Below are 24,801 nucleotides of genomic sequence, written 5' to 3' on the forward strand. Positions count from 1 at the left end.
CCTAACTCGCGCGGTTCGCCTTGTACCTCAGCATTCCCGGTTTTTCCAAAACTTAATTCAAAAAATCCCATCCTGCTGTTTGGAAATCTTCAGGCCCTCACCCCTCCGTATCCCCTGGCAATCACTGCTGACCACATCCACCCCTACTTGCTCAGTGTCGCCATCGACGTGTCCTCCATTTACGGAGGACTAACCTCTGAAACTCTCTCTCTAACCGCCCTACATCCCTCGCCTCCTCCAAAATTCCTCGAATGCTTTTTCAATCCAACAAGCATTTGATCGTTTCTTTCTGTATTTTGTTAAACTTCAATCCAACGGCTATCTGATTCTACGTTTGTACAGCGTCTTAGGAATGTATTTCCCCGAACTAGAAGTTGCTATATAAATAAAAGGTTGTTATGCTACTGCGACTGAATTTATATCCTTTTTATTTTAATACTTAAAGTGCTCGCCTTTGCTTAATTATGTGTTCGACTCTCTCTGCCCTTCACTCTCTTGAATTGTTTTCCACTCGCCTTGATCGCTGAAAGTATACGCAATTTTGAGATCCTGAAAGTGAAAATTATGTCCTTATACACAGTCTGAAATAATTAAAGGAAACAGGAGCGGAGCGAATAAGTTAATGCATTAACTATATTTCTAAAGATGTGATCACGGCACGGAGAGTTGGGGAGCCAAGCCCTTCCTGCGCGGCTCCTTTAAATACTACGGATCCCGGGGAAGCCCGTGACGTCACAGACGTCACTGCAACACTTCTGCACCAGTTCTGGCCTGACTGTGGCTTTATTCACCGCTGCGGACGCCCATTTCCACCGGCGTTTCCAAGGCATGGCGAGCTGCGTCCTCTCCCGCATCCAGCATCTAGACACTGTACCTCGCTTCTTGGTGCAGGGGTTGGTGGGGAGTACGGTGCGGTTAATTCTTCAGACACCCTAATCTCACTATTGAATTATCATCCCCTAAATACATTTACATATGAGAAATTCGCGCAATACTTCGTTTAATTTAACATAGCAGAAATTAAGAATATTGTAATCATCTGATAAACGTTCTTATTTGCTGTTTGTTAGAATTTCATGTGTTTGAATTTCATTTTAAGTTCAAAAAGGGATGGGGATTGTTGGAAAGGAGAGCGAGACAGTGCTTCTCCACGATCAGTTAACATAGGGAGTATTTTAGGGCTGTCGATACATCCCGGGTCGCAGAGGGGAGCCAAGTGTTTGCAGAACCAACTGGTTAATATTTCAAGGAAGAGAGAGAGAGAGAGCGAGAGAGAGAGAGAGAGAGAGAGAGACAGAGAGTGTGTGTGTGGGGGGGGGGAGGGGTGCTGGAAAGCAAATGCATGTTGCTTCCGCAGCTGCTGTTTTTCCGGCTTCATCCGGCCTGTTAGTTTCACGCCAGTTTCCCTCGACTCTGAGAGCCAATGGGCGATCTTCCAATACGCGTGGTGCGATCAAAAGGTATGGTGCACCAACCGCATAGAAAGAAGTAAGAACTTGCTAGCAAATTGAGTTTTGTTTCCACACACACACATACAAAGGACTAAATAGAGATACTGTGTCTATTTACTTACAACTAAGGGGAAGGCGAGGATGTTGTGTAGAAGGGGATCAAACTTTCAGCAGTGGGCATTATGGCTGTTTAATTATTAAAACCCCGCAATGCCGTAAAAAATGGCTATTAATGGCGTAACCCGGAGCAAACCCCTCTGCAGATGAGAGGCGGGGGTTGGGGAGATGACGATGGTGTTCACTGCAGATAAAATCGACGACTCCCTCGGAAGCAGATATGCATTTATCACAAGAGAGAGTCCAATGCGTCAGTTAAAACAACTCTGCAAACTACCAATAAGAGGATATCCATCTGATGAAAAGATTGCATTTCTCCCTAGAAGTGGATTTGGGTCTCTTGCGGTTTAAGGGCGGTGGTTGGTGGAGGTAGGGGCCGGGGTGGTTGTAGAAGCAAAGATTATTCTCGTTTTGAGCAATTCATTGCGATTTAGGTTTAACGCAGAGTACCGATTCAGTTGAGAAGTGACTGCACTAATATTCCAAAGTGAATTAACTCTGCATTCCGTTTGGAATCTCTAAGGCACATGCTTATGATGTGCATTTTATCAGAAGTTGGGAAGTGGCTAGCCTGAGAGGACAGCGGTTTCAAGGACTTTGCGTAACACTGGGGGAAAAAAAACAATGAGTCATCTTTTGACGGATGTTTGAAGGACGCGGGGGCGGTTGGGAGGGGAATTCGGGAGAGAAAAGGTGGTGGTGGGTAACTTCGAGACACAACTTACAGTACCAGTAATTAACATTTGAAATAACAACATTTTACCCAGTCCTTTAGCACATGCGATGGCCTTGTTAATACTTCTATAGCGCTAGGTCATTGCCTCCATTGTCCATAGTTCAATATCAAATAACTTTTATGTCTAACTTTTATTAGATAAAGATGCGTGTGGCTTCGGTCGGAGAACTTGCCCTGTCTTCTCCGGGCAATCTTCAGGTCTAGGGGTTCCTCAGTAAAATAGCTGCAATTACTGGTGTTACTTGAATTTATTCGCCTTCACTTTAAGTAGGCAATGCGCAGACGCCGCAGTCCGTGGTTGCAACGAGCTTTGGGAACGGCGAACAGCGAGGTGTGTTCCACCTCCGCCAGGGGAGCTGTCCACACGGATGCGGTGCTGAAATGTGAGTCGCATTTCCGTGCAGCGCAGAGCATGCTGAAACAAATACAGAAAATCCCTGGAAAGATTCAGTCAGACAAAATCTGTGGACACAGGAACAGACTAAACGCCTTTTGTTTAACGCAGGTATCAAGCCAGTCATAGCCCTCCATCTGATAAAATGCTATAGTCCTGAAACTTTATTTTCGATCTATCTACATAAATAATGTCTGAATTGCTGACGATCTCAATTTTTTTTTTGTTTTTATCGAAAAGGCCGATAGAATGTTGGACGTAGAAGAACATGGAACGGCCAGTTTCCGCTCTAATGGAGCAGTTCGCAAAAGTGATCTGCTGAAATATGTGCTGTCCAGCACAAAAAGTGCTGAAAAATATACTGTGGCCATTGGAAGAGGAAACAGTTTTGTTTAAGGTTGTGGAATGTGGTGCTGGTAGGGTCTGGGTGCAGAGAGTGGCATCCTACACCCGCATGAATCGTTTAATATTTAGTCTACAAACTAGCCTCCTGTAGTTGTAGAACGAGCCCCAGGCACCTTCCGCCGAATTTCAGTCACCACCTTTGGCTGCATATGTTAACGAGATGGGACAACAAGCTATTGATTAGAATAGAAAAAGGTTCCTTGGCAGTAAATGTGGCTTAAGACGTGGCTCTCTAACATTCAGTCTACTGTCATCTCATTAAAATATATATTTCTCTTGGGATGTTTATGACTTTCCGGCGCAGTTCCCTTTAAATCCCACAGCACTGATGCACTGCGGCTAATGTAACACAACAGCCTCAGCTTCACAGGCACCCGCACTCCAGAAGGGGCAGACTTTTCGAAATGTCTAATCCATCTACAAATGGGGCAAGACTTCAGTATTTCCAATTCAGCCCGCAGTCTATCAGAAAAATGCGGCAAGATTTATTTCCGTGTGTAAGAGGTAAAATATCACAAACGGAACTTTGAATTCAGAGCTGTTATTGATGTTATTGGAAGTACATACCTGCAAATATAATGATTGACATAGAACATTACAATTTGGGTTGGATCCAATTAATTGATGATCCAGTGTTAAATATAGTTTAAGGCAGATATGAAATATGTTGCAAACAAGAGAAAATCCGCAGATGCTGGAAATCCAAACAACACACAGAAACTTCTGGAGGAACTCAGCAGGTCAGGCAGCATCTATGGAAAAGAATAAACAGTCAACTTTTCCGGCCAAAATCCTTCAACAATAGTCTTTTCCATAGATGCTGCTTGGCCTGCTGAGTTCCTCCAGAAGTTTCTGTGTGTTGCTGTAATGCATGTTAGCAATATTCCTTTGTATTTCTCTTCATTACTTGCATTGAAGTGAAAGGAATCAGTGTCCTTGCTGAAATACAAAAGCATATGGGTCCAGAGTGGGTTGGAGATGAAGGAACTTGTTCAAATATTAATGAATGTCAATCTACATTCTCACCGAGGGGTGAGTTCTTTATTGCGTAGCAAGGAAATGTTGACCTTCAGCTAATCGCTGAGATCATCCTAGATTCCGTGGTAGAAAGCATGAGCTGACAAAGCTGTGGTCTGGGCCCCTGAGACGGGGCAGGAATGACACGAAAACGAAGCGACATACAATCTGCTGGAGGAACTCAGCAGGTCGAGCAGCATCCGTAGGAGGAAAGAAATTGTTCTGATGGGGGGCGGGGCTCGATCCAAAACGTCGACTTCCATCCCAATGTTGCTGCTTGACTCTCTGAATTCCTCTACCAGATTGTAGCACTGGATTTCAGCATCTATGATCGCTTGTGTTTGCATGATAATAAAAGTGGGCGTCTATGGGAGCTGACAATGTGAGAGATTTGGCTACCTTTCAAATATAATTAGTTGTCAGTGCTCACTCTGATATGGGACTCTTATATGTAATTTGAGTGGAAAAAATGGGTGATAACCTAGATCCTATTCTTTCCACTGAATGGTTATACTGAGCAGAATTTGATTCTCTATTTTAACCTATTAAGCATAATTCGTGAATTTCAAAGTAGAAGTTGCTAAAATGTTCAGCAAGAAGCAAAGTCAAAACCCTTGATAGTAATCATGTATTTAATTAGCTGATTTCAAGCATTTTTACTACTATTTAACACCAGTTTAGTTATGAAACACTCTACACCTGTTACACATTGGATTCCCCTCAATGATGTAAATCAATTTTAGGTTTGAAGAGACACCAACCCCATCCTGCGAACAGATATTTGCCCCGCTATTACTTCCTATGAGTTGGAGAATCAGCTTAATTCAGGGAAGTTATCTATTTTGGGAGTATCTTCACAATTCACCATCCTGGGTTTGCTGACCAAAAGATATTTCCCAGGTCTGGCCGTGGGATGTCTTCCAATAATATCACTTCATACCAATACCCAGCACCAATCTTCCCACTCCTATCCCACTTCATAGCCTCCTTAGACTCATAAACAAGGCATAGATTTTTGTAATATGTATTTTATTCAGCAAATATTGCAGTGGTGTCACATGGGGTGATAAACTGTGGCATATTGGTGAATGATCACTAGCCCTCCCTCCCACCAGTAGAGTCCATTTTAATAGCACTCGTGAGGTAACCATATATTAACCATAATGAGCTGTTTAAGGCTAAGGATTTTTTTTTTTAAATTTTGGCTCAGTTTATTCTTTGCATAACACAGTGCCTTGAAAAAGTATTCAACCCCACCACAACAATTTTCTCATCATTTTCTAAAATTTATAAAATATTGAAGTAAGTTTTTGTTATCTGATCTGCAAAACATTCTGCAACATGTCAAATCAAAAGAAAACAATCCAAAATCTGTCAACAATTCACCAAAAATTAAAAACCAAAATTCTAAGGCTGAAAAAGTATTCATCCCCTTTATAGTTACTGCACTAACATTCTTCAGGTGCAAAACTGTGTATTACCTTACCAACTCACCCAATTTTTTGATGTAGAAAATTGGAGGATCACCTGAATAAATACTCCCCTCTCTCTATAAGGTCCAACTGTACGGTAGCTTTTCAATGGACCAAACCAAAATGAAGCTGAAAGAGCATTCAATGCAAGTCAGGGAAAGGATAATAGAGAAGTACATATCTGGGGAAAGACACAGGACCATGTATAAGGCATTGAACATTTCCCGGAGCTCAGTGCAATCCATTATGAAGCAGTGGAAACAAAGAAACCACAGCCACTTTGCTTAAGTCAAGCCATCCCTCTAAACTCAGTCGTTAGAGAAGACTTGTACTTGTATGAGAGTTTACTGTGGCGCCAACAGTAACTGTGCGTGAGCTGCTGATATCAGTGGCTGCAAATGGAGATAAAGTTCATGGCTCCACAATCTCTAAGAAGTTGTACAAAAAGATATTTATGGAAGAGTGGTAAGGAAGAAGCCCTGGCTAAAAATGCTTACCCTTGTCTATAAAGAGATTGCAAAGCATCACTTAGAAGATACTGTAAAGAAGTGGAAAAAGATCTTCTAGTTGGATGAGATGAAAGTGGAACTTTTGGCCTCAACAATAGACAGTACATGTAATGTGCATCTAATACACATCAGCAAGGTAACACCATCCCTGCTGTAAAGTATGGCAGAGGTGACATCATACTATGGGGATGCAGGGACTGGAAATCTGGTGGGGATTGATGGGAAGGTGGTTGCTGCTAAATATAGGGGATCCTGTATAAAAACTGCTGGTCTCTGCCAGAAACCTTAAACTGGGGAGGAAGCTCATCTTTCAGCAGGACAACAACCCAAAGCACACTGCTAGAGCAACCGGAGAGTGGCTTCAAATGAAGCAAATTGATGTCCTTGAGTGGCCCAGTCAGTGTCTTGACCTTAACCCGATCAAATATCTCTGGCAAGGCCACAGGATTGCTTTCCATCACCGCTCCCCAACTAACCTGGCACAGCTTGAGCAATTTTGTAAGGAGGAATGGGTGAATCTTGCTTCATCTGGTTGTGCAACCCGAATAGAGACTTATCCAAAATAACCACTGACTGTAATAGCTGCAAGAGGTGATTCAACTAAGTACTGAACAAAGGGGAATGAATACTTTTGAACTGCTGACATTTCACACTTCGAATTTTTAGTTTTTCATGCTTTTCAATTTCCCCTATTTTTTGTGGGGGGAAGGCTCTGCAGTAAAAAAAAACACCATTTGATTCACAAATTCTCTGTTACATTGATCAATATCCCTGGTTGTAATACTCATTTATGCGAACAAAGGGTTGGGGGCTGAATACTTTTACAAGGCACTGTACATCTTTAGACTTTCTCAAAAGCGCCCCTCCAACAGATTGAGAGAACTTCTCTTGGTCACGTGTGGTGAATCACAATTCAGTGAAGTCTTCTTCCATGCATCTTGCTTCGCAGTTGTGTCGTGATTGTTCTTCCGGTGTTCCTTAGTTTCCCGCACTGTGGAGGCACATTGTTAACTTGCATGCAGTTTCTTCTATTGCACAAAGGAAAAGACGGGAAGTCTGGAGTCTCTCACGGGAAAACCCATTCTGCTGAGGCCATTTAAGCTATCACACCCATGCATCTTTAGCTGTCGGGCATCCCTCCGCCTCATGAGGCCTCGTTCATTCGCTCTCCTGCTCCTTCTTTAGCACCGAGTGTAAGGTCTTCTCGACCGTCTTGGTGGACACTATCGTCTCCTGGACGACCTCTTCCACCTCCTCAACCGTCTGGGTCACCGTCACAGATTTCGTTATTTCTTTGATGTGTTTCGTAGACCCGTCGCTCGCATCCACGATTTTATGGATAGACTTTGTTCCTGTCTTCGTCTGGAGAATTTCCGAGTCAAAAGCGTCATCCTTAGCAGGGCTTTTGTCAACCCCATTGGAAATGATGTGTGTTTCTTCTTCCTTGGCATCTGAATCTCCTGCTTTCTCCTCGGGTTCACCATTGACAACGGTGCCTTCATCCTTGGACTTCACTTCCTCTTTCTTCTCTTCCACTTCTACTTTTTCATCTTCCTTCTGTGGTTTCTCTTCCTTCGGCGATAATTTCTCCTCCTTCGGCGATAATTTCTCTTCCTTCGGCGATAATTTCTCTTCCTTTGGTGAAAGTTTTTCTTCCTTCGGCGATAATTTCTCTTCCTTCGGAGATAGTTTTTCTTCCTTCGGGGATAGCTTCTCTTCTGCAGCTTTTTCGGTCTTCTCGATAGCTACCTCCTCTTCTGCCTTTTCCTCCTCTTTCTTTGAGTCATCCCGACCTCCGTTAACAACATCTACGGTGCTTTCTTTTTCGGACTCACCGCTGGCCTCTCCTTCCTTCTTTTCTTCCTCTTGCTCCTCCTCCTCACCTTCTTCCTTCGCCTCATCCTTTCCTGGCAGAGCCTTTGATTCCTCCAGCTTCACACTTTCCACCTTTTCCTCCACAACCTTACCCTCTTCTGTTTCAGCTTCACCCTCCGCCTCGCCCTCTTCTTCTTCTGCTTCTCCCTTCTCTTCAGCCTCTTCCTTCTTTTCTTCTTCTTTCTCCTCCTTGCCTTCTTCTTTTTCCGCCACTTCTGCCTTCTCCTCCTCGCCCTCTCCTTCCGGCTCTGCCTGAACCTCAGCCTTTACCGTGGCAACAACGACCTCCTCTACCACCTTTTCGGCTTTCCCCTCTTCCTCTGGAGTCTTTTGAGCTGTAGCTTCTTCCACCGCCTCGGCCAAGTCAAGGTCCTCCATCTCCATTTTCTCGTCCTCCACTTTCGTCTCTTCGATTATCTCTTCCACGAATTTATGCTGGACTTTCAGTTTCGGAGTTTCTTTCGCCTTCTGCACTTTCATCGGGGGTGTGGGTGTGGGCGGGGATCTGTAGGGGATGGATGGGCCAGTAACACTCCCAGAGAAAGTGTACCTTGATTCCTCGCCTTCCAGAAGCTTTCTGCGGAGTGAACGAGAGAGAGAGAGAGAGAGAGGGGTTGAATGTGGATTGCATGGGAGTGGGAACACACCGGGATAACGAGGCATCTTCCCCAGTGAGCATCAAAAACTATCCTATCTCAAGAGCGCCGCCTGTAGAACTAAACTGTTCAATGTGAAATTCTACGAAAGCCAAAAGATTCAGTACAGACATTTCGGCAGAGCCCCGCGTGTTTGCTACGGTGACAGCAATGTTAGCATTTTAGAAAGCTCCGGGTTTGAGACCGGAACTTGTGAAGTAATCCGGGACAAAGATGGGAATGAGGAGACATAGAGGTCATGCAGGAGAAATAGGAAACATATTATTAAGATAGCATTCGCTGAGTTAAACCTTCGATTCGGCGAATGCTTCATTTGGGCCTGCCGTTAGCTTTGCCGATCACATGTACGATTTGAAATATGTCCGTGTTTTTTTTTAATATATGTTCCACACCTTCCTACGACAATCTCGCCACAGTCCAGATCTCAAAAGATCATAAATGTAAAAAGATATATTTTGCCACACTCGTACTGAGGCGGGAATTTCAACAGGGAGTCAAACCAGACCGCGCTGGAATTTCATTGGATCATTTTCGATGTAAAAGGGTGGGGTTTGATGCAAGGGATGCGTCCAGAAGATTTTACACGCGGGTGGGGAAGTGGTAGGAGGGGGAAGTTTGAGAATATTACCCTCACATCAGGAAATAAACTGTTCTCCCCCTGTCTTGCGATGTGCCCAAGGGCCCTTTTATTCATTAGCTTCGGCCTTGCTCGGCTGACACACCCGCCTTTTGTGTTCAAAAGGCTATCCAGCTCTTGCACTGTGAACGAGGGCGCCCTCCGCAATATTTCGAGAATAGCGACTAAAGGAATGATGCCTTAAAGATTCAGGTCTTATTCCTTATTAAATGACGCGTCTTTTAACCCCTTCCCACCCCGGGACCTCTTTAGCGTCTGTAAATGCCTCTTTGTGACCTTCGTACCTGTAGGCAGCGATCTCAATGTCGAGAGCCATTTTAACGTTCAACAGATCCTGATATTCCCTCAAGTGACGCGCCATTTCCCATTTCGTACCTCGGAGCTCGTTCTCTAGTTGCTGGACAGTTTCCTGGATGTGATAGACAACAACACAAGCACACACAAGGGTCAAGTCAGTGGGTTGAAAAGAATGCAGCCCCATTCCCCTCCAGGCTTACAAGAGGCAACAACAGGACCTTTGAGGCCAGCATTGGCTCTCGGCAAACTGATGGAGGAGTTGTAAAAAGTTCGTCAATATAACGGGGTATCTAGAAATGTTAAACGTGGGAGTGGACAGGAAGACTTTTAACCCTCCGTAAAAGTGGGTCGCGGAGAAGAATGTTTGCACAGGGTTTCGACGACAATTAATTATCATCCCTTCCCTCCGCCCCACCCACCCAAGCACACACAAAAGAGAACAGTCGATTCAAATACGAATTATCCCGAGAAGAGAAAATAAATGAAAATAGTATTCATTGACATGCATATCCAATGACGGTTGAAGGACAGCTGCTTCCTGGGTGGATTGGGTACTGAACAGGTCTCTGGAATTCCGGCGCAGGTTTCTTACAACGTTCCGCACTGGTGCGGCATCCTACCTGGTAGTTTGACACGTCTGCGTTGTGGCGGTCCTCTATGTCATTGAGTTGTCTCTCCAGGGACTCCTTGGTACTCCTCACCGACTCCAACTCGATGCTCTTGGACTGAAGTTGGCGTCGGTACTCGCCGATCTCTTCCCGGGCCGCCCGGATGGCGTCCTTGTTCATTTCGGCTGCCTCGTTGAGCTTAACGTAGCGGCACTTGAACCATTCCTCGGCCTGCTGCATGTTCTTGGCCGAGTGGCCCTCGAGCTGTGAGCGGATCTCCTTCAGAGCCGAGGTGATGTCGGTCTTGAGGAAGTCCTTCTTCTCCACCGTGACCTGGGAGGCTTGGATCTGGGCGAAGAGATCAGCCACCTCTTCCTCGTGGTTACTGCGGAGGAAAGCCACCTCGTCCTGGAGGGACTGCGCCTTCTTCTCCATCTCCACCTTCATCAGCCCTGCGTCGTCCGTCTCCTTCTTCAGAGCACGGATGGCCGCTTCGGTCTCATCCCTCAGGCGCGCCTCCTCGTCAAAGCGGTCTTTGAGGCGTTGCAAGTCATCGTCCAAGTGCGCGGCGTCCAGTTGGATCTGGGCTTTTTCATGGTTCATCTGCTCGATGAGGGATCTCAGTTCCCTGATCTCCTGGTCGTACACATCGCCCAGCTGCCCATGGGACACCTGCTTCTGGCGGTGAGCTTGGATCTCGGATTCCAGCTCCTTGTTCTGCTGCTCCAAGTAATGCACCTTTTCGATGTAGCCGGCGAACCGGTCGTTGAGACCTTGAAGCAGTTCCTTCTCATTGCTGCGAATGGCTTTGTAATCTCCGTTCAGGGCGCTGCTCTGGCTGAAGTCGAGGCTATCGGAAGAGCTGTAAGCCCGGGGAGCGTGGACGCTGGCGATACGCCGGTAAGAGGAGGCGGAGGAAGACGCCGCCGGGTTCGGGCTCAGCCGGGACCAAGACTGCGATCGGAAGCCGCTGGACGGGGAGGCACTGGTTCGGCTGCTGAAGCTCCTGGTTTCCACTCTCCGATAGGAGGAAGGGTTACCGACCGTCTCCAGGATGTAGCTCATCTTGAGAAGAGGCTGCGAGAGGAGATGTTCACAGTGAGGACTTGGTGTGGTGACGCTTCCCTTTATATACCCGCGGCATAATCGCTAACGAGGCAAGAATGGTCCGCCTTGGCTCCCCATTGATCGGGGGGAGGGTACGGCCGTCTTCACCTCCCCTCATGAACGGTCCACGTGTTTTGGGCGGGTGCCAAATGAAAACGGCAGCTCTCTGCCGTTCGCCCGCCCGGCTGTAAAATCTCCAATAAATTCGAATTAATCAGGGTGTAAAATTAATTTTAAAACATCCCCAGTCACCCGGACCGACCTCCCGCAACTGGAGACGGGGCTGTCGATATTTTATTCTATTTAAGGTAAGCAATATAAACGAAACCCCCAGATCATTAAAAACCATATAGTCTGCACAGGTTGAATCCTGTAAACAACCCCTAATACAGCTGAGAGGCTGAACGTACCGGATAGTGCAAAGGATTTGATATCATTTATAATATTTGATGTGCTAACAGGGTGATAAAAAAGTTGGGCCTTATTCTATACTCTGCGTCGTCTGTTCTGGTTTAAAAGATACACGAACCGACTCGGACTGTTTGGAGTAAATATTATACATTTATGATATAAAAGGGACTGCAATTTGAGATGTCCGCAATTGTTTGTTAAACAGTGGGAAGTTAGATTCCAGCGTTTTCTTACTGGGTGACAGGGCATCTTTGCCTGTGGCATATGAAGGGCGGGGACATGGGGCGAGTTTTATTGAAGAGGCAGGGGACAACAGTCTCCCGACTGGGATTTACTCCCCACTCTTGTTTTATACTTCTCCTCCTCCAAAAATATAATCTAAAGAGTTGCAAACATTCGTGGTGAGCCAGGCACCGGCCCTTATTCATGTCTCCCGGGGAGAGCGCAGAGTCCCGGCGTGAGATGGGATATGAGCCGGCAGACTCGGGCTGCGAATCGTGTGTGTGTGTGTGTGTGTCTGGAATGGGTATCCGTTGTCATACGGCGGGAGGCTTCAGACCTCAGTAGCAAGGGTGGGCACTATTGTGATCACATCTCACCACCCCCCCCCCCCACATCTTATGTCTCCTTCTTCATGGGTTAGTGCGGTAACCGCAATTTTCTCTTTCACCAAATTCAGTGATTCGAACAAATTAGGTTCGGACTGAGGGGGAACCTGGCTGATTTGGAGTCATTGCCACCTCTCCCAGTGTCACTCTCTGTGTTTCCTCTTCACCCGCCCTTGTCTGCGACATGTGCGAGATGGAGATAATTCACCAAAGATTTTATTGTCCTTTCCTGCCTTGTCTCTCGGGTCGCTTGACTGCATATCGCTGGGTGTGGTGACGGGAAAGAAGAGAAAGCATGTTGCAATGCAGGGGGGAAGGGAGGGGACAACACGCCTCACCGCAAGAACACACATCCACCTGACCCCCCCCCCACACACACACACAGTCACCCCCCCACACACACATGCAAGCACCCACCCACTCTTATACACACATCCGCATACAACCCCCTCTCACACACAGAGCCTCCACTTACATTCACAAACATCGACCCACTCTTATTTACACATCGGCACATCCCCACATACACAGACACCCCACACGCAAACTCCTAACACCCACCAACACTTACACACACCTCCGCACACCCACTACACACAGCCCTCTCCCCACACCTACTCTAGCAAACACTAACTTTGTCATACGGATACACCCTCTCACACACATACACAGTCACACAATACTCTCTCTCCCCACCCCTCTCTCGCACACAGATTGCAGTCAAAATCCCTTGTCTTTAACAACCTAGAACAGTGGGACAGAGAGGCAGAAAGCACTTCCCATCAACAAAAGAATTGAATGCAGTTCACCTGCGGCGGCTTACAAGAAACGTGTCTCTCTGCAGATGCTAAACAAGTCTGCAGGTCCAGGCAGGGCACAGGGAAGATATGCTCAGAGTCGGCGCAGTGCGCTTGATCCCCAGGATATGGGGATCGTAACGTGAAGGGGGGACCGAGTCAGGCTGAGTTTTAAAAGAACGTCGGGTGACTTTTTGAAAGGATTGAGAGGGTGGGAATTCAGAATCTTAATCTGAGTCTGTTGATGCACAGAGGACTGGAGCTGGATCTCTGGCTCACGATTTAGCAGAGGCAATGGGAAGAATTCCTCCATGTAGAGGGGCAGGAATCTTTGTGATTTCATAACTCAGAGGGCTGGGGATGCTTATTTGAACAATTGCTTCTTTCCGTGATAAGAAGTGATAAACCCTGGCTTGCCCTGTTGTTATTTTTGCTGCTGCAGCATTTCACCTTCCTCACACTTCAGATATTTGCATAGTAGCTAGCGGGGATCTGATTATAAAATGCTCATTGGAGGGATCGTTTTTTCAAAAGGAGAAAGAAATTCAAGAGTGACTAAAACCTAAAATCTACAGTGAAAAGAATGCCTTTCCTCCTTTATAGTAAACTCCTATCAAAGGGTGCAGAGATGCTTATCAGAAAAAAAAACGCAATCCAATCTAGTTTCCAGTCTGGGATATAAACAGGCTTTAATCTCACCTTGAAGCCACAAAATGTTGTCCGCCCATTACACCTGGGTCAGATCGAAAGCTTTTCTGGGTATGAGGTTGTATGAATTTTGTTGTAGGTTGAATCACATGAAAAGAAGGACTTTCTGCCCAGTGTCTGCGCTGACGGTTCTGTTCTACAGGAATCTCACCCAGTTTCAGCATTCCATCCTCTCAGGGGTACCTTCTGTTCTTTCCTTCCCTCATATTTATCCAGCATCGCTTGAAAGCATTGCAGGAATGTAATGATATATGTTGCAAAGTTGCAAGAATGTACAGTCAAGAGATGCAAGAATACATGGTGAGGGATGCGGTGATGTATGTTGTAAGGTTGTAGGGATGTACATCATAGGGGTTCAGGGATATAGTACATAGGGATCAGGATGAATTGTGCCAGGGTGCTGGGGTGGTATAAGGCTGTCGGGATGTGCGTTGCAGGGCTGCAGGGATGAACATTGCAAGAATGCAATTATGCATGTTGTACAGTTGCAGGGATGTACGGTGCAAGGATGCGAAGATGTACAGCACTAGGGTGCAGGAATGCAGCCCTGTATGTAACAGCGCTGTATGGTTGTATGGCACGATGCGGAAAGATGTGTGAAGCAGGGATGCAGGGATTATGGTGCACGCATGCAAAAATATACAGTGAAGCCTACTAGATCTGGTTTGAAGTTTTGATTGACAATGCTTTGATCCCTCTTTGCCTAAATGAAGAACATTTTTAAGATTACAGCAGCAACCCACTGCTCTCCCTCCCCCAAAGCTGAACGCTACCATCCCAACAAAAGCCATTATACTTGAACAAAATGTGCATATAAATAGGAAGAATAGAAAACAGAAACAACAACTGGAGATAAGAGAAATGTAGCTGTAATTGGGGATAGTATAGTTAGGGGAATAGATATTACTCTCAGTGGCAAAGATTAAGAGGCCAAAGGCTGTGTTCTCTGGTTTCTGGCCATCTCATCTGATCTGCAGAGGAACTTGGAGCGGGAGGGGAAAGATCAGGTTTTCACGGTCAATGTGGGTACAAACGACATAGGAGGGAGTAAATGGTTCTGCAGAGAGAATTTGAGCACCGAGAGACTAAATTAAAATGCAAAAGCAAAAAAGTAATAATCTCTGAATTGTTACTTAAGCCGCAAGGAAATTGGCAGAGGATTAATTAGATCAGAGAGTTAGATGCATAGCTCAAAGATTGATTGTAGCAGTATTGTGAGCAGTTTTGAGGCCCCATTTCTATTAAAGAAAGTGTGAGCATTGCAGAAGGTCCAGAAGAGGTTTATGAGAAAGATTCTGGGAATGAGGAGCTTTTGATGGCTTTGGGTCTATTATCAATGGAGTTTAGAAGAATAAGGGGACATTTAATTGAAACATACTGAATATCGAAAGGCCTGGATAGAGTGGACATGGACAGGATATTTCCAAAAGTGGAAGAGTCTAGGAGTAGAGGGCATAGCCTCAGTAGTCTTTTAGAACAGAAATGAGGAGGAATTTCTTTAGCTAGTGGTTATGAATTTGTTGAATTCTTTGCCACCGTCAGCTGTGAGGGCCAAGTCATTCAGTATATTTTAAGTGGATGTTGATGGGTTTTTGATTAGTAAGGACATCAAAGGTTATCAGGAGAAGGCAGGAGAATGGGGTTGAGATGGAGAATAAAACAGTCAAGATCGTATAGTGCAGCAGACTCAATGGACCAGATGCCCTAATACTGCTCCTATTTTTTATTGTCTTATGGACTGTGAACTGTTCTGACTAATGAAGCTTTCCTCCGGCAATCCATTGTGATTAGATTTCTCCATTGCCTTCAGTGGTGCAAGAGGATTCATTATCTATGCATGACTTGTGCAGTTGAACACAAGCTGTATTGTGTTCAACTGCAGACTGCTGCAACATTCATGGAATTGGGGACTTGGACTATATATATATTTTCTTTGTGTGACCATAGTTTACTTCTATCTTATATGTGCTGTATGTCCCATGTGCTGTGTATGGCTGCTGGTACTGTGTTTTGCGCCTTGGCCTTGGAGTAATGCTGTCTCATTTGGCTGTGCCCATGCTATTCATGTATGTGTGAATGACAATTAAATTTGAACTTAAACTTGAATTTGAATTTGATGTGGCATTATGCCATTTGCCATCAGAGGAATGCACTGTTCAGTTCATTCTGTCCAGGACTGCCAAGAACAGATAATTCCACTTAATCCCTTTTCCCAGTTCCTAGTTGTCTTGCATGCTGAGGAATTTTGCCTGTGCTAGCCTTCAAATCTATCCACTGAAGATAAATCCCTCAATTTCTCTCTAACCTTCTACTCAATTAATGTAAATCTTCCTGTTTGTGTACACGGTTTATTCTGTTCTTCCTCTCTTCACCTTATACATCCCAATAAGCATATTTCCAGTTTCCTTTATCTCAAAAAAGAGAAAACAATGGTTTAGCCATTCTCTTCAGAGTTCAGGCTAATGCTTTTGGTATCCATTGGGTGGAGAGCTATATCAAACCTTAAATTTTTTGAGACCATTAGACACCTGCAGTTGTGTGGTTTTTGAAGGGTAGATCAATTATTATTCAGCAGAAATATATAATAGTCAATTTACTCATGGATGAGCAAACAGTCAATGGAATTAGTGACATTTTGAGGGGTTAATATTGGCCTGAGACGACTGGGAACCCCTCCTATGTTACTTTAAATGGTGCCAAGCAGCAGGCAGGGTCTCAGCTGAAAGACAGTACATCTGACATTGTATAATTTGCTCAGTAATGTAGTGGAAACATCAACAGGATTGTCCCCTGAGACATTAAACTGTAGCCCCACCTGCCCTCGCAGACTGGTGTAGGAGATCCAATGCTTCAGTTTCGAAAGAGGGCAAAGGAGTTCATCCCAAAAACAAATCTTCCAGACAAGATAATTAAAACTGATTATCTGACCATTATCATATTACTATGTTAGCTCCTGGTGTCCTAAATACAGAACAATGCTATTCATCCACTAACTTTCACTGTAACCTATTCTAACTTTATTCTCATCACCTCCTCCCAAGTTCAACTGCTTGCCTACACACTAGGGACAATTTAGAGTGGGTAGATGGCTAATTAACCGACCTAACTGGGTATCTTTGGGATGTGGGAAGAAACAAGTAGATCAAATGGAATCCGAGGCAGTACACATGCTGCATAAAAGATCAGAATGGAATTGTTCTTCCTTGTCGGGCATCGGGCGGCATTGGTTTTTGCCCGTTTCCTTATTCTGTTCCCCTTACAAGGCCGAGTTGCAACCTCGACGCTCAACAATGCACGGATGGTAAGCTGGGGCCATTCGCCTTGAAGTCCGGTGCTGATACCACTATACCACCGGCTGGCGGAATGGAAGTGGTTTTCTATCGTCACATGTACTGAGGAACAAAATGGAAAGCATGCTTTGCGTACCATTTGATCGGGCCAGTTCATTGCGCAGTACATTGAGGTGGCCCCAGGTAAAATAAAGCAGAATAAAATGCAAAAGCTACAAAGTGCAGGTGGACTGTAAGGTGCAATATCATAATGAGGTCGTGCGAGGGAATCATTCAATAGTCTTATTACAAAGGGCTAGAATCTGTCCTGAAGCACGAGCTCAGACCACTAGCATTGTCTCCCAGCTTCTCGCTTCTTATTGTGATGCAGCCAGTTTGACATGTTACGGAAACAGCCACCCAAGTGTAGGTCCATTATTCTGCCTTGTGGTCAGATTCGGAAATCACGAAGCTATGGTTTCTAAATGAATAGGAGGGATGGCAAGAAGCCTCAGCTGGCAGGTATGTCCTTGCATACTAATGCCTGTCTGACAAGCAGCAAGGTGAAAAATGGATGAGAATATGCCACTGTAAGTAATTTTTCAGCAAGCTACCCGTCCAAGTACTGGATACAAATGCGGAAAGGGAGAATACTGTCATCAATCCATTCTATAAACCCAAATCATTGACATTAGCTTCAACGTATTTAACTTGCATTTGCTATTAACTATAATTTTAATTTTAAGTTAACTATAATTCCAATTTAAATAACAGGTACAGATGTGGTAATTGTCCTGGACCTGCGATCATACACTACATATCAGATTAAGTTAATAGAATGTGCTTGTTGGTTTAATTTACAACAAAATGACAATTTTTTTCAATGGACAGGAAGATATTCACATTAATATGTTATTGTATCTGTAGAACAATGACATTGCACCAACTGTTCTCTATTGCAGTAGCCTGTTTGCTTTGCATGTAGCCTGGCAGATTGTGCCGATCTTTTGATAATAAATAACTCTATAAAGAAATTCTAATATGCTTATGCTGCAGTAAAATACCTTGCAGTTAATATTCTTTTTATGAGCTAAAGATCTTGGCAGCAAATAAAGTAGATTTTGAGCTATTGGAATCTGGGGAGGGGCAGCTGACAATTCATGCAAGATCCACTCAGACTCAATCTGTGTTAGTGATACTGGGGATAAGGGACAAATATGAGTGTGAATACTGGGAGGTCTGCTCTTCACAACATGTGAAGAGACCATTCATACACCATGAGAAGGGAAGCAGGAGCTCTGCTTAATATCTCTGCAGAATAATAGTGGCTATGGCAGGGTAGCACCTGGAATCATAAAGACACTCAGCATGGAAACAGGTGCTTTGACCCATTTGCTCATCCATTGAGCAAAACTTCCATCTAAGCCAGTCCCATTTCTCTTATCATTGCAGTAAAGTCAAAGATTAGTTCTGCATTCACTGGCCAATTTATTAGGTACCTCTTTTACCTGATGAAGTGTCCACTGAGTGTATGGTCATGGTCTTCTGCTGCTGTAGCCCATCCACTTCAGGGTTTGATGTACTGTGAATTTGGAGATGCTCTTCTGCATACCACCAATGTAATACATAGTCATTTGAATTACTGTTACCTACTCGTCACCTACTTCTCTTCTACCCCTCTCATTTTTGCATTTTTGCCTGCAGAACTGCCATTCACTGGCTGTTACCTTTTCTTGCACAATTCTCTATAAACTCTAGAGACTACTGTGCATAAGAATCCCAGGAGATGAGCAATTTCCGAGATAGTCAAACCACCTTGTCTGGCACCAACAATTATTCCGCCATCAAAGTCACTTAAATCGTACTTTTTTCCCCTGTCTGATGTTTGGTCTAAACAGCAACTGAACCTCTTGACTATGTCTGCATGCTTTTATGCATTGAGTTGCTGCTACGTGATTGGCTGATTAGATATTTGCATTCATTAGCAGGTGTACAGGTGTATCTAATGAAGTGGCCACTGAGTTTTTAACTACCATGAGTAGGTTTTAAACCCATAACATTTTGATCTGCAGAGGTGCATGTCTCTGAGCCAAGGTGGACACCTTTTCCAAACCTGTGCACAGTTCTCAGTGGTAACATTATTCTCTTGTCATCAAATCCAACTCTTTCACTGGTCTGACATCTGGGTTGTTTATGTCCCTGGTGTCATATTTTATCCCAAGATGAGTTTTGGGACTCCTATACTTTCTCTAACAACAAGACCAAATACTGTGACTCAGCACCCTCCACCATTTTGCCCAGCTCCAACCCTAGCTCCCTGTGTTCAGCTGAAGCTCTTATCTTTGCATTTTCTTTTTGCAGCTAGTTAGTGCTCTTCTGTCTGGATTCCCACCTTTCAAGGTCCATTAGCTTCAGCTCAGACAAAACTCAGCAGCTGAGATTCTAAGATGCATTAACACTTAGCAACCTTATAACTGTTTTGGATCCCTGTCCAACAATTCCTTTTCTTGTACTCTAATGCCTGGTCTTGCCCCTCCCTCACAGTGGGGGCTCCTCTTCACTGTCAATCAATGGAGGACTTTGTGTTCCTTTACATCCAACTCCTGTGTTTTCCTCATTTCCTTCACCCCATCACTCTCACCACTTCATTTCTCTCACCTTGTGGTTTTAGAATTCAGTGCCTATATTTTCCATCCTCCTACCCACCTACCCCCTTTAAGAAACTTATTAGAACTTTTGAGAAACTTTTTGATCTTTCCATCCTAATACAATCTTTATCCCAGTATCAATATTTGTTAATGTCTTTGAGGCATTTTATCATATTAGAGTCATAGGATTATAGAATAGCTGAGTGCTGGGGTTATACAGCATAGAGGCAGCCCCTTCAGCCCACCTAGTCCTTACTGACCTTCAAATATCCATTTATGTTGATCTTGCTTCATTCACTCACTTCTCCATCAGCTATCCCCAGATTCCACCACTCAGCTACACATTAGAGGCAATTTAGAGGGGCTAAGTACCCTATCAAACTGTATGTCTCTGAGATATAGGAGGAAAGGTAGAGCAGTGGATATAGTGTATATGGATTTCAGTAAGGCATTTGATAAGGTTCCCCATGCAAGGCTCCTTCTTGAAAGTAAGGAGGCATGGGATCTAAGCAGACCTTGCTTTGTGGATCCAGAACTGGCTTGCCCACAGAAGGCAAAGGGTGGTTGTAGATGGTTTGTATTCTGCATGGAGATTGGTAACCAGTAGTGTTCTGCAGGGATCTGTTCTGGGACCCCTCCTCTTTGTGATTTTTATAAATGACCTGGATGAAGAAGTAGAAGAATAGATTAGTAAGTTTGCTGATGACACAATGGCTGTGGGTGTCATGGATAGTATGGTGGGTTGTCAAAGGTTACAGCGGGACATTGATAGGACGCAGAACCAGGTTGAGAAGTGGCAGAAAGTTCAACCCTGATAAGTGTGAAGTGGTTCATTTTGGTAGGTCAAATTTGAGGACAGAATATAGTACTAAAGGTAGTGTGGAGGTTTCAGAGAGATCTTGAGGTCCATGTCCATAGGATGCTCAGAGCTGCTGCGCAGATTGACAGTGTTGTTAAGAAGATGTATGGTGTGTTGGCATTCTATCGGACTGAGTTCAATAGCCATGATGTAATGTTACAGCTATATAAGACCTTGCTCAGACCCCACTTGGAGAACTGTGTTCGGTTCTGGCTATCTCACTACAGGAAGGATGTGGATACTATAGAAAAAGTTCAGAGGAGATTTACAAGGATGTTACCTGGATTGGAGAGCATGCCTTATGAGAATAGGTTGAGTGAACTTGGCCTTTTCTCCTTGGGGTGACGGAAAACAAAAGGTGATCTTATGGAGATGTATAAGATGATGAGAGTCATTAATGGTGTGGATAGCCAGAGACTTTTCCCCTGGGCTGAGGGGCATAGTTTTAAGGTGCTTGGAAGTAGGTACAGAGAGGATGTCAGGGGTAAGTTTTTCACACAGAGAGTGCTGGGTGTGTGAAATGGGCTGCCAGTGACGGTGGTGGAGGCGGATACAATAGGGTCTTTTAAGAGACTCTTAGGACCATGGAGCGTAGAAAAATAGATGGCTATGTGGTAGGGTAATTCTAGGCAGTTTCCAAAGGAGGTTTACATGGCGGCACAGCATTGTGGGCTGAAGGGCCTGTAATGTGCTGTAAAAATCAGAACACCCGAATGGAAACCAGCATGGTTACAGAGAGAATGTGAAAGCTCTCCACGGACAACGCTGGAGGGCCGGATTAAACCTATGAGGCTGGAGCTATGAGGCACAGGTTCTATTGGCTGAGCCACAATGCTGCCTTGGATGTTTTACACGTGCAAGCTGTTGTAATACGATTTGAATGTTCCTTTATTAGTCGAATATTAAGCAGAGCGATGCCTGATTTGTGAGCTGTGGTGGGAGATGTCAGCTGCTTTTGCTTGACCTTGTAACAAGACGTCTACTCCCCAGGTCAAAGATCTAGGATGAGGAAGTGAACCTTCAAAGCTCAGATAGTTTTGCTTTATTCTAGTGTACAGACATAGGAAAGATCAACTTGTTCCAATCTCTGTTATTGAATACACCCATCAAAGAGAGTAGGAAGAATGAATTGTGCTGAGAGCAATTGGGAAAAAATATTAAGAGTAAAGAGATTCTATGGAGTTCTCTCTGGTATTTCTCTACTGTGGTTGATGGAGACATAGTACAACACAGAGACAGGCCCTGTCATCCGTGCTTACTGTAATTGGCTATATGTTAATCCCACGTGGGCACAATAGGCATGTGTCCCCCCCCCGCATACCTTTCTTGTCCAAGTGCATATTCAAACACCTTTTCAACTTTGTGCTTATATACATTTGCCTCCTACACCTCCTCTAGCAGCTCGTCCCAGATGTTCACCACTTGTCCCTCAGCTCCCCTTCTTACCTGACGCATGTGTCCTTTCTTCTGGGCTCTCCTTTCCTGGGGAAATGACTCTGACAATTTATTTACATGTGCCCTATATAATTTTATACACCTATGGAGTCATCTCTCAGCCTTCTACATTGCAGGGAGAATAAACCCAGCCCATCCAATCTCTCCTTTTAAATACAACCCTTCATCCCAGTAAATTCTTCTGCATCCTCTTTATTGCTTTCGCCATCATTACGTGTCGTGTTTGTTCATGACCATGTTTGTTCTTAGTACTTTTACTACAGACGTGGTTTGCCATTGTCACCTTCTGGGCAGTGTCTTTACAAGATGGGTGACCCCAAGCATTACAAATACTATTCAGAGACTGTCTGTCGCATAACCAGGACTTGTGATATGCACCAGCTGCTCATATGACCATCCACCACCTGCTCCCGCGGCTTCACGTGACCCTGATCGGGGGTCTAAGCAGGTGCTCCACCTTGCTCAAAGGTCACCTGCAGGCTAGCGGAGGGAAGGCGTGCCTTACACCTCCCTCGGTAGAGATGTACCTCTACCCGTCCACCCTGCCGGCCATTGCTACTGCCTTGTTCATTTAGCTTGATGACTGGACTGCAGTGTGATTGATTCATCTATCAAGTGTGCCTGAAGAGCTTGGAGGCATTGGAATGCTTTAAAGCAGATGAACAAATGGGTAGGCCACCAAATAATTCACTAGCATTTTTAACTCAGTACCTCTGAGCTCAAAACATATTTCCTAGCTTATGAAACATTCGGTGACTGTGCATATGGAAGGAAAAGATCTTCCATGACTCTTGGATGCCCTAAAGCAATTTGCTGCTAATTACCTATGAAACGTACTCACTAATGCAGGAAATGTGGCAGACAATTTACACTGAGTAAGGTCCCACGAGATACCGATTGCCACTATCAATCTGTTGCCATAGGTAGCAGCCGGACCACCAGGGAAAACTCTTTTCATCTTCCCCTCCAGTAGTACTGTAGGACTCTTTAGGTTCACTGAGGGAAGCAGACAAGGCTTCGGTTTAACACTTCATCAGAAAGATCGCATACTCAACAGTAGCTGTGTGATCACTCGACTTGAGTATGATGTTCTCCCAAGGGGTTATTCTCCTAATGGAGATTGCCTGTGCATGACTTTGCTTAATGTGGAGTGTCTGATGCATGGGCAGCCACTACGTGGTCAAAGGTCCAAAGGACAAGAGGGCACCGCCTCAGGATAGAGGGGCGCCCTTTCAAAACAGAGACGTGGAGAAATTTCTTTAGCCAAAGGGTGGCGAATTTGTGGAATTCGTTGCCACATGCAGCTGTGGAGGCCAGGTCACTGGGTTTATTTAAGGCAGAGATTGATAGGTTCTTGATAGGTTATGGGGAGAAGGCTGGGAGCTGGGGTTGAGGAGGAGATTTAAAAAAAAATCAGCAATGATTGAATGGCGGAGCAGACTCGATGGGCCAGATGGTCTAATTCTGCTCCTACGTCTTATGGTCTTATGGTGAAAAGGTTCAAAGGTTCATTTTATTGTCAAAGAATGCATATACAATACCACTCTGATATTTGTCTTCTCCAGATAGCCGCAAAATACAGAAAGACCAGGGGAGTTGATGAAAGAAAAGACATCAACTACCACCGCACCCCTCCCCGCGGCATAAGAAAGAAAATAAACAAAAGTAACAGATCCCAAAAACCCCACCCCTGCCCCACAGAAAGAACAGTGACAATAACATTCCCCGACCACATCACTTGCAGAAAAAACAGCGACAAAAACAATCCCCAACTTCATCACTCACAGTAAAGTACAGCGACAGTAGCATCGAACCTGGTCCTTGACAGATCGGGGTCAGGGTCCAGCGGCATGGATTGCTAGACGATTGGGGACACTTCACTGCTGCATCCTTCCTCCTCCTTCATGGTTGTGACGTGTCATCATCTTCCGCCAGCTCCATCATTGAGGTTCTGGTTGGATCACTCTTTCTCTGGAACGTCCCCCTTGGCCTCACCACCATGGTTGACCCTACCAGGAGCTAAGCTCCAAAAGGCTTTGCTCTTGAGATCTCAGCAACTGACAAACCTCTCCACCTCAACTTGGTGATGATCCTCGGAGGAGGTGCAACGTTCTCCCTGTACTGCACCAGAGAGTCACCTTGGATTATATGATAGGGTGTCAGGAAGGGCATTTGCACCCAGAACCTTTTCCAAACGGTCACAGATAAAACCTTGCAGGACAGAGGAAAAGGTTTAGCACAAAGATCAGGGTTTACAGGGGTGAGTAGACTGGATAGAATTCTCTATCGGGAACAATAACCTCAATCTGTTACATGAACATCACTGTCAATTAGCTGAGACTATTCTGTCTGTGGATGAGTACCCGTGCGTCTGCCAGGAGTAAGGATGGCACAGCAGCGTAGTGGCTGGCACAACTCATTACAATGCCAGCGGCCCAGGTTCAATTCCCACCGCTGTCTATAAGGAGTCTATACGTTCTCCCCATCATCACATGGGTTTCCTCGTGGTGCTCTGGTTAATAGGTTAATTTGTCATTGTAACTTGTCCTGTGATTAGGCGAGGGTTAAAATCGAGGGTTGCTGCCTGGTACGGCTTGAGGTGCTGGGAGGGCCTTCGGGGCACTCTATCTCAAAAAATAAATCAGCCATAAATAACGTACATTCAAAGAGAACTAATTAGTCTCATTGCTTTCCCACCAAGCCCCTCGCACAGATGTGACTGTTAACCTAAACCGCTGCCGGGAGTGAAATACAGGAACAGCCTA

The 24,801-nt window shown here is 44.9% G+C and overlaps 1 protein-coding gene and 1 long non-coding RNA gene across 2 annotated transcripts in view; one reads left to right on the top strand and one right to left on the bottom strand.

The window, feature by feature from the left end:
• Nucleotides 1-5,138: 5,138 nt before the first annotated feature.
• On the bottom strand, nucleotides 5,139-11,364 carry LOC134351002 (neurofilament medium polypeptide-like). The gene is made up of 3 exons (XM_063056959.1): nucleotides 10,187-11,364; nucleotides 9,554-9,678; nucleotides 5,139-8,553 (listed from the first exon to the last, which is right to left on the bottom strand). Exons 1-3 carry the CDS (start codon nucleotides 11,237-11,239, stop codon nucleotides 7,260-7,262), a joined length of 2,472 nt encoding a protein of 823 aa, XP_062913029.1. The 5' UTR covers nucleotides 11,240-11,364; the 3' UTR covers nucleotides 5,139-7,259.
• A 99-nt stretch (nucleotides 11,365-11,463) lies between these two features.
• Nucleotides 11,464-24,801, top strand: part of LOC134351003 (uncharacterized) — a 48,569-nt gene continuing 35,231 nt past the window's right edge. The window contains exon 1 of the long non-coding RNA XR_010019041.1: nucleotides 11,464-11,589. This is a non-coding gene — a long non-coding RNA (uncharacterized LOC134351003). The remainder of the gene's footprint in view (nucleotides 11,590-24,801) is intronic.

Source organism: Mobula hypostoma, chromosome 8 (assembly GCF_963921235.1).
Source record: "Mobula hypostoma chromosome 8, sMobHyp1.1, whole genome shotgun sequence".
Taxonomy (NCBI): Eukaryota; Metazoa; Chordata; class Chondrichthyes; order Myliobatiformes; family Myliobatidae; genus Mobula; species Mobula hypostoma.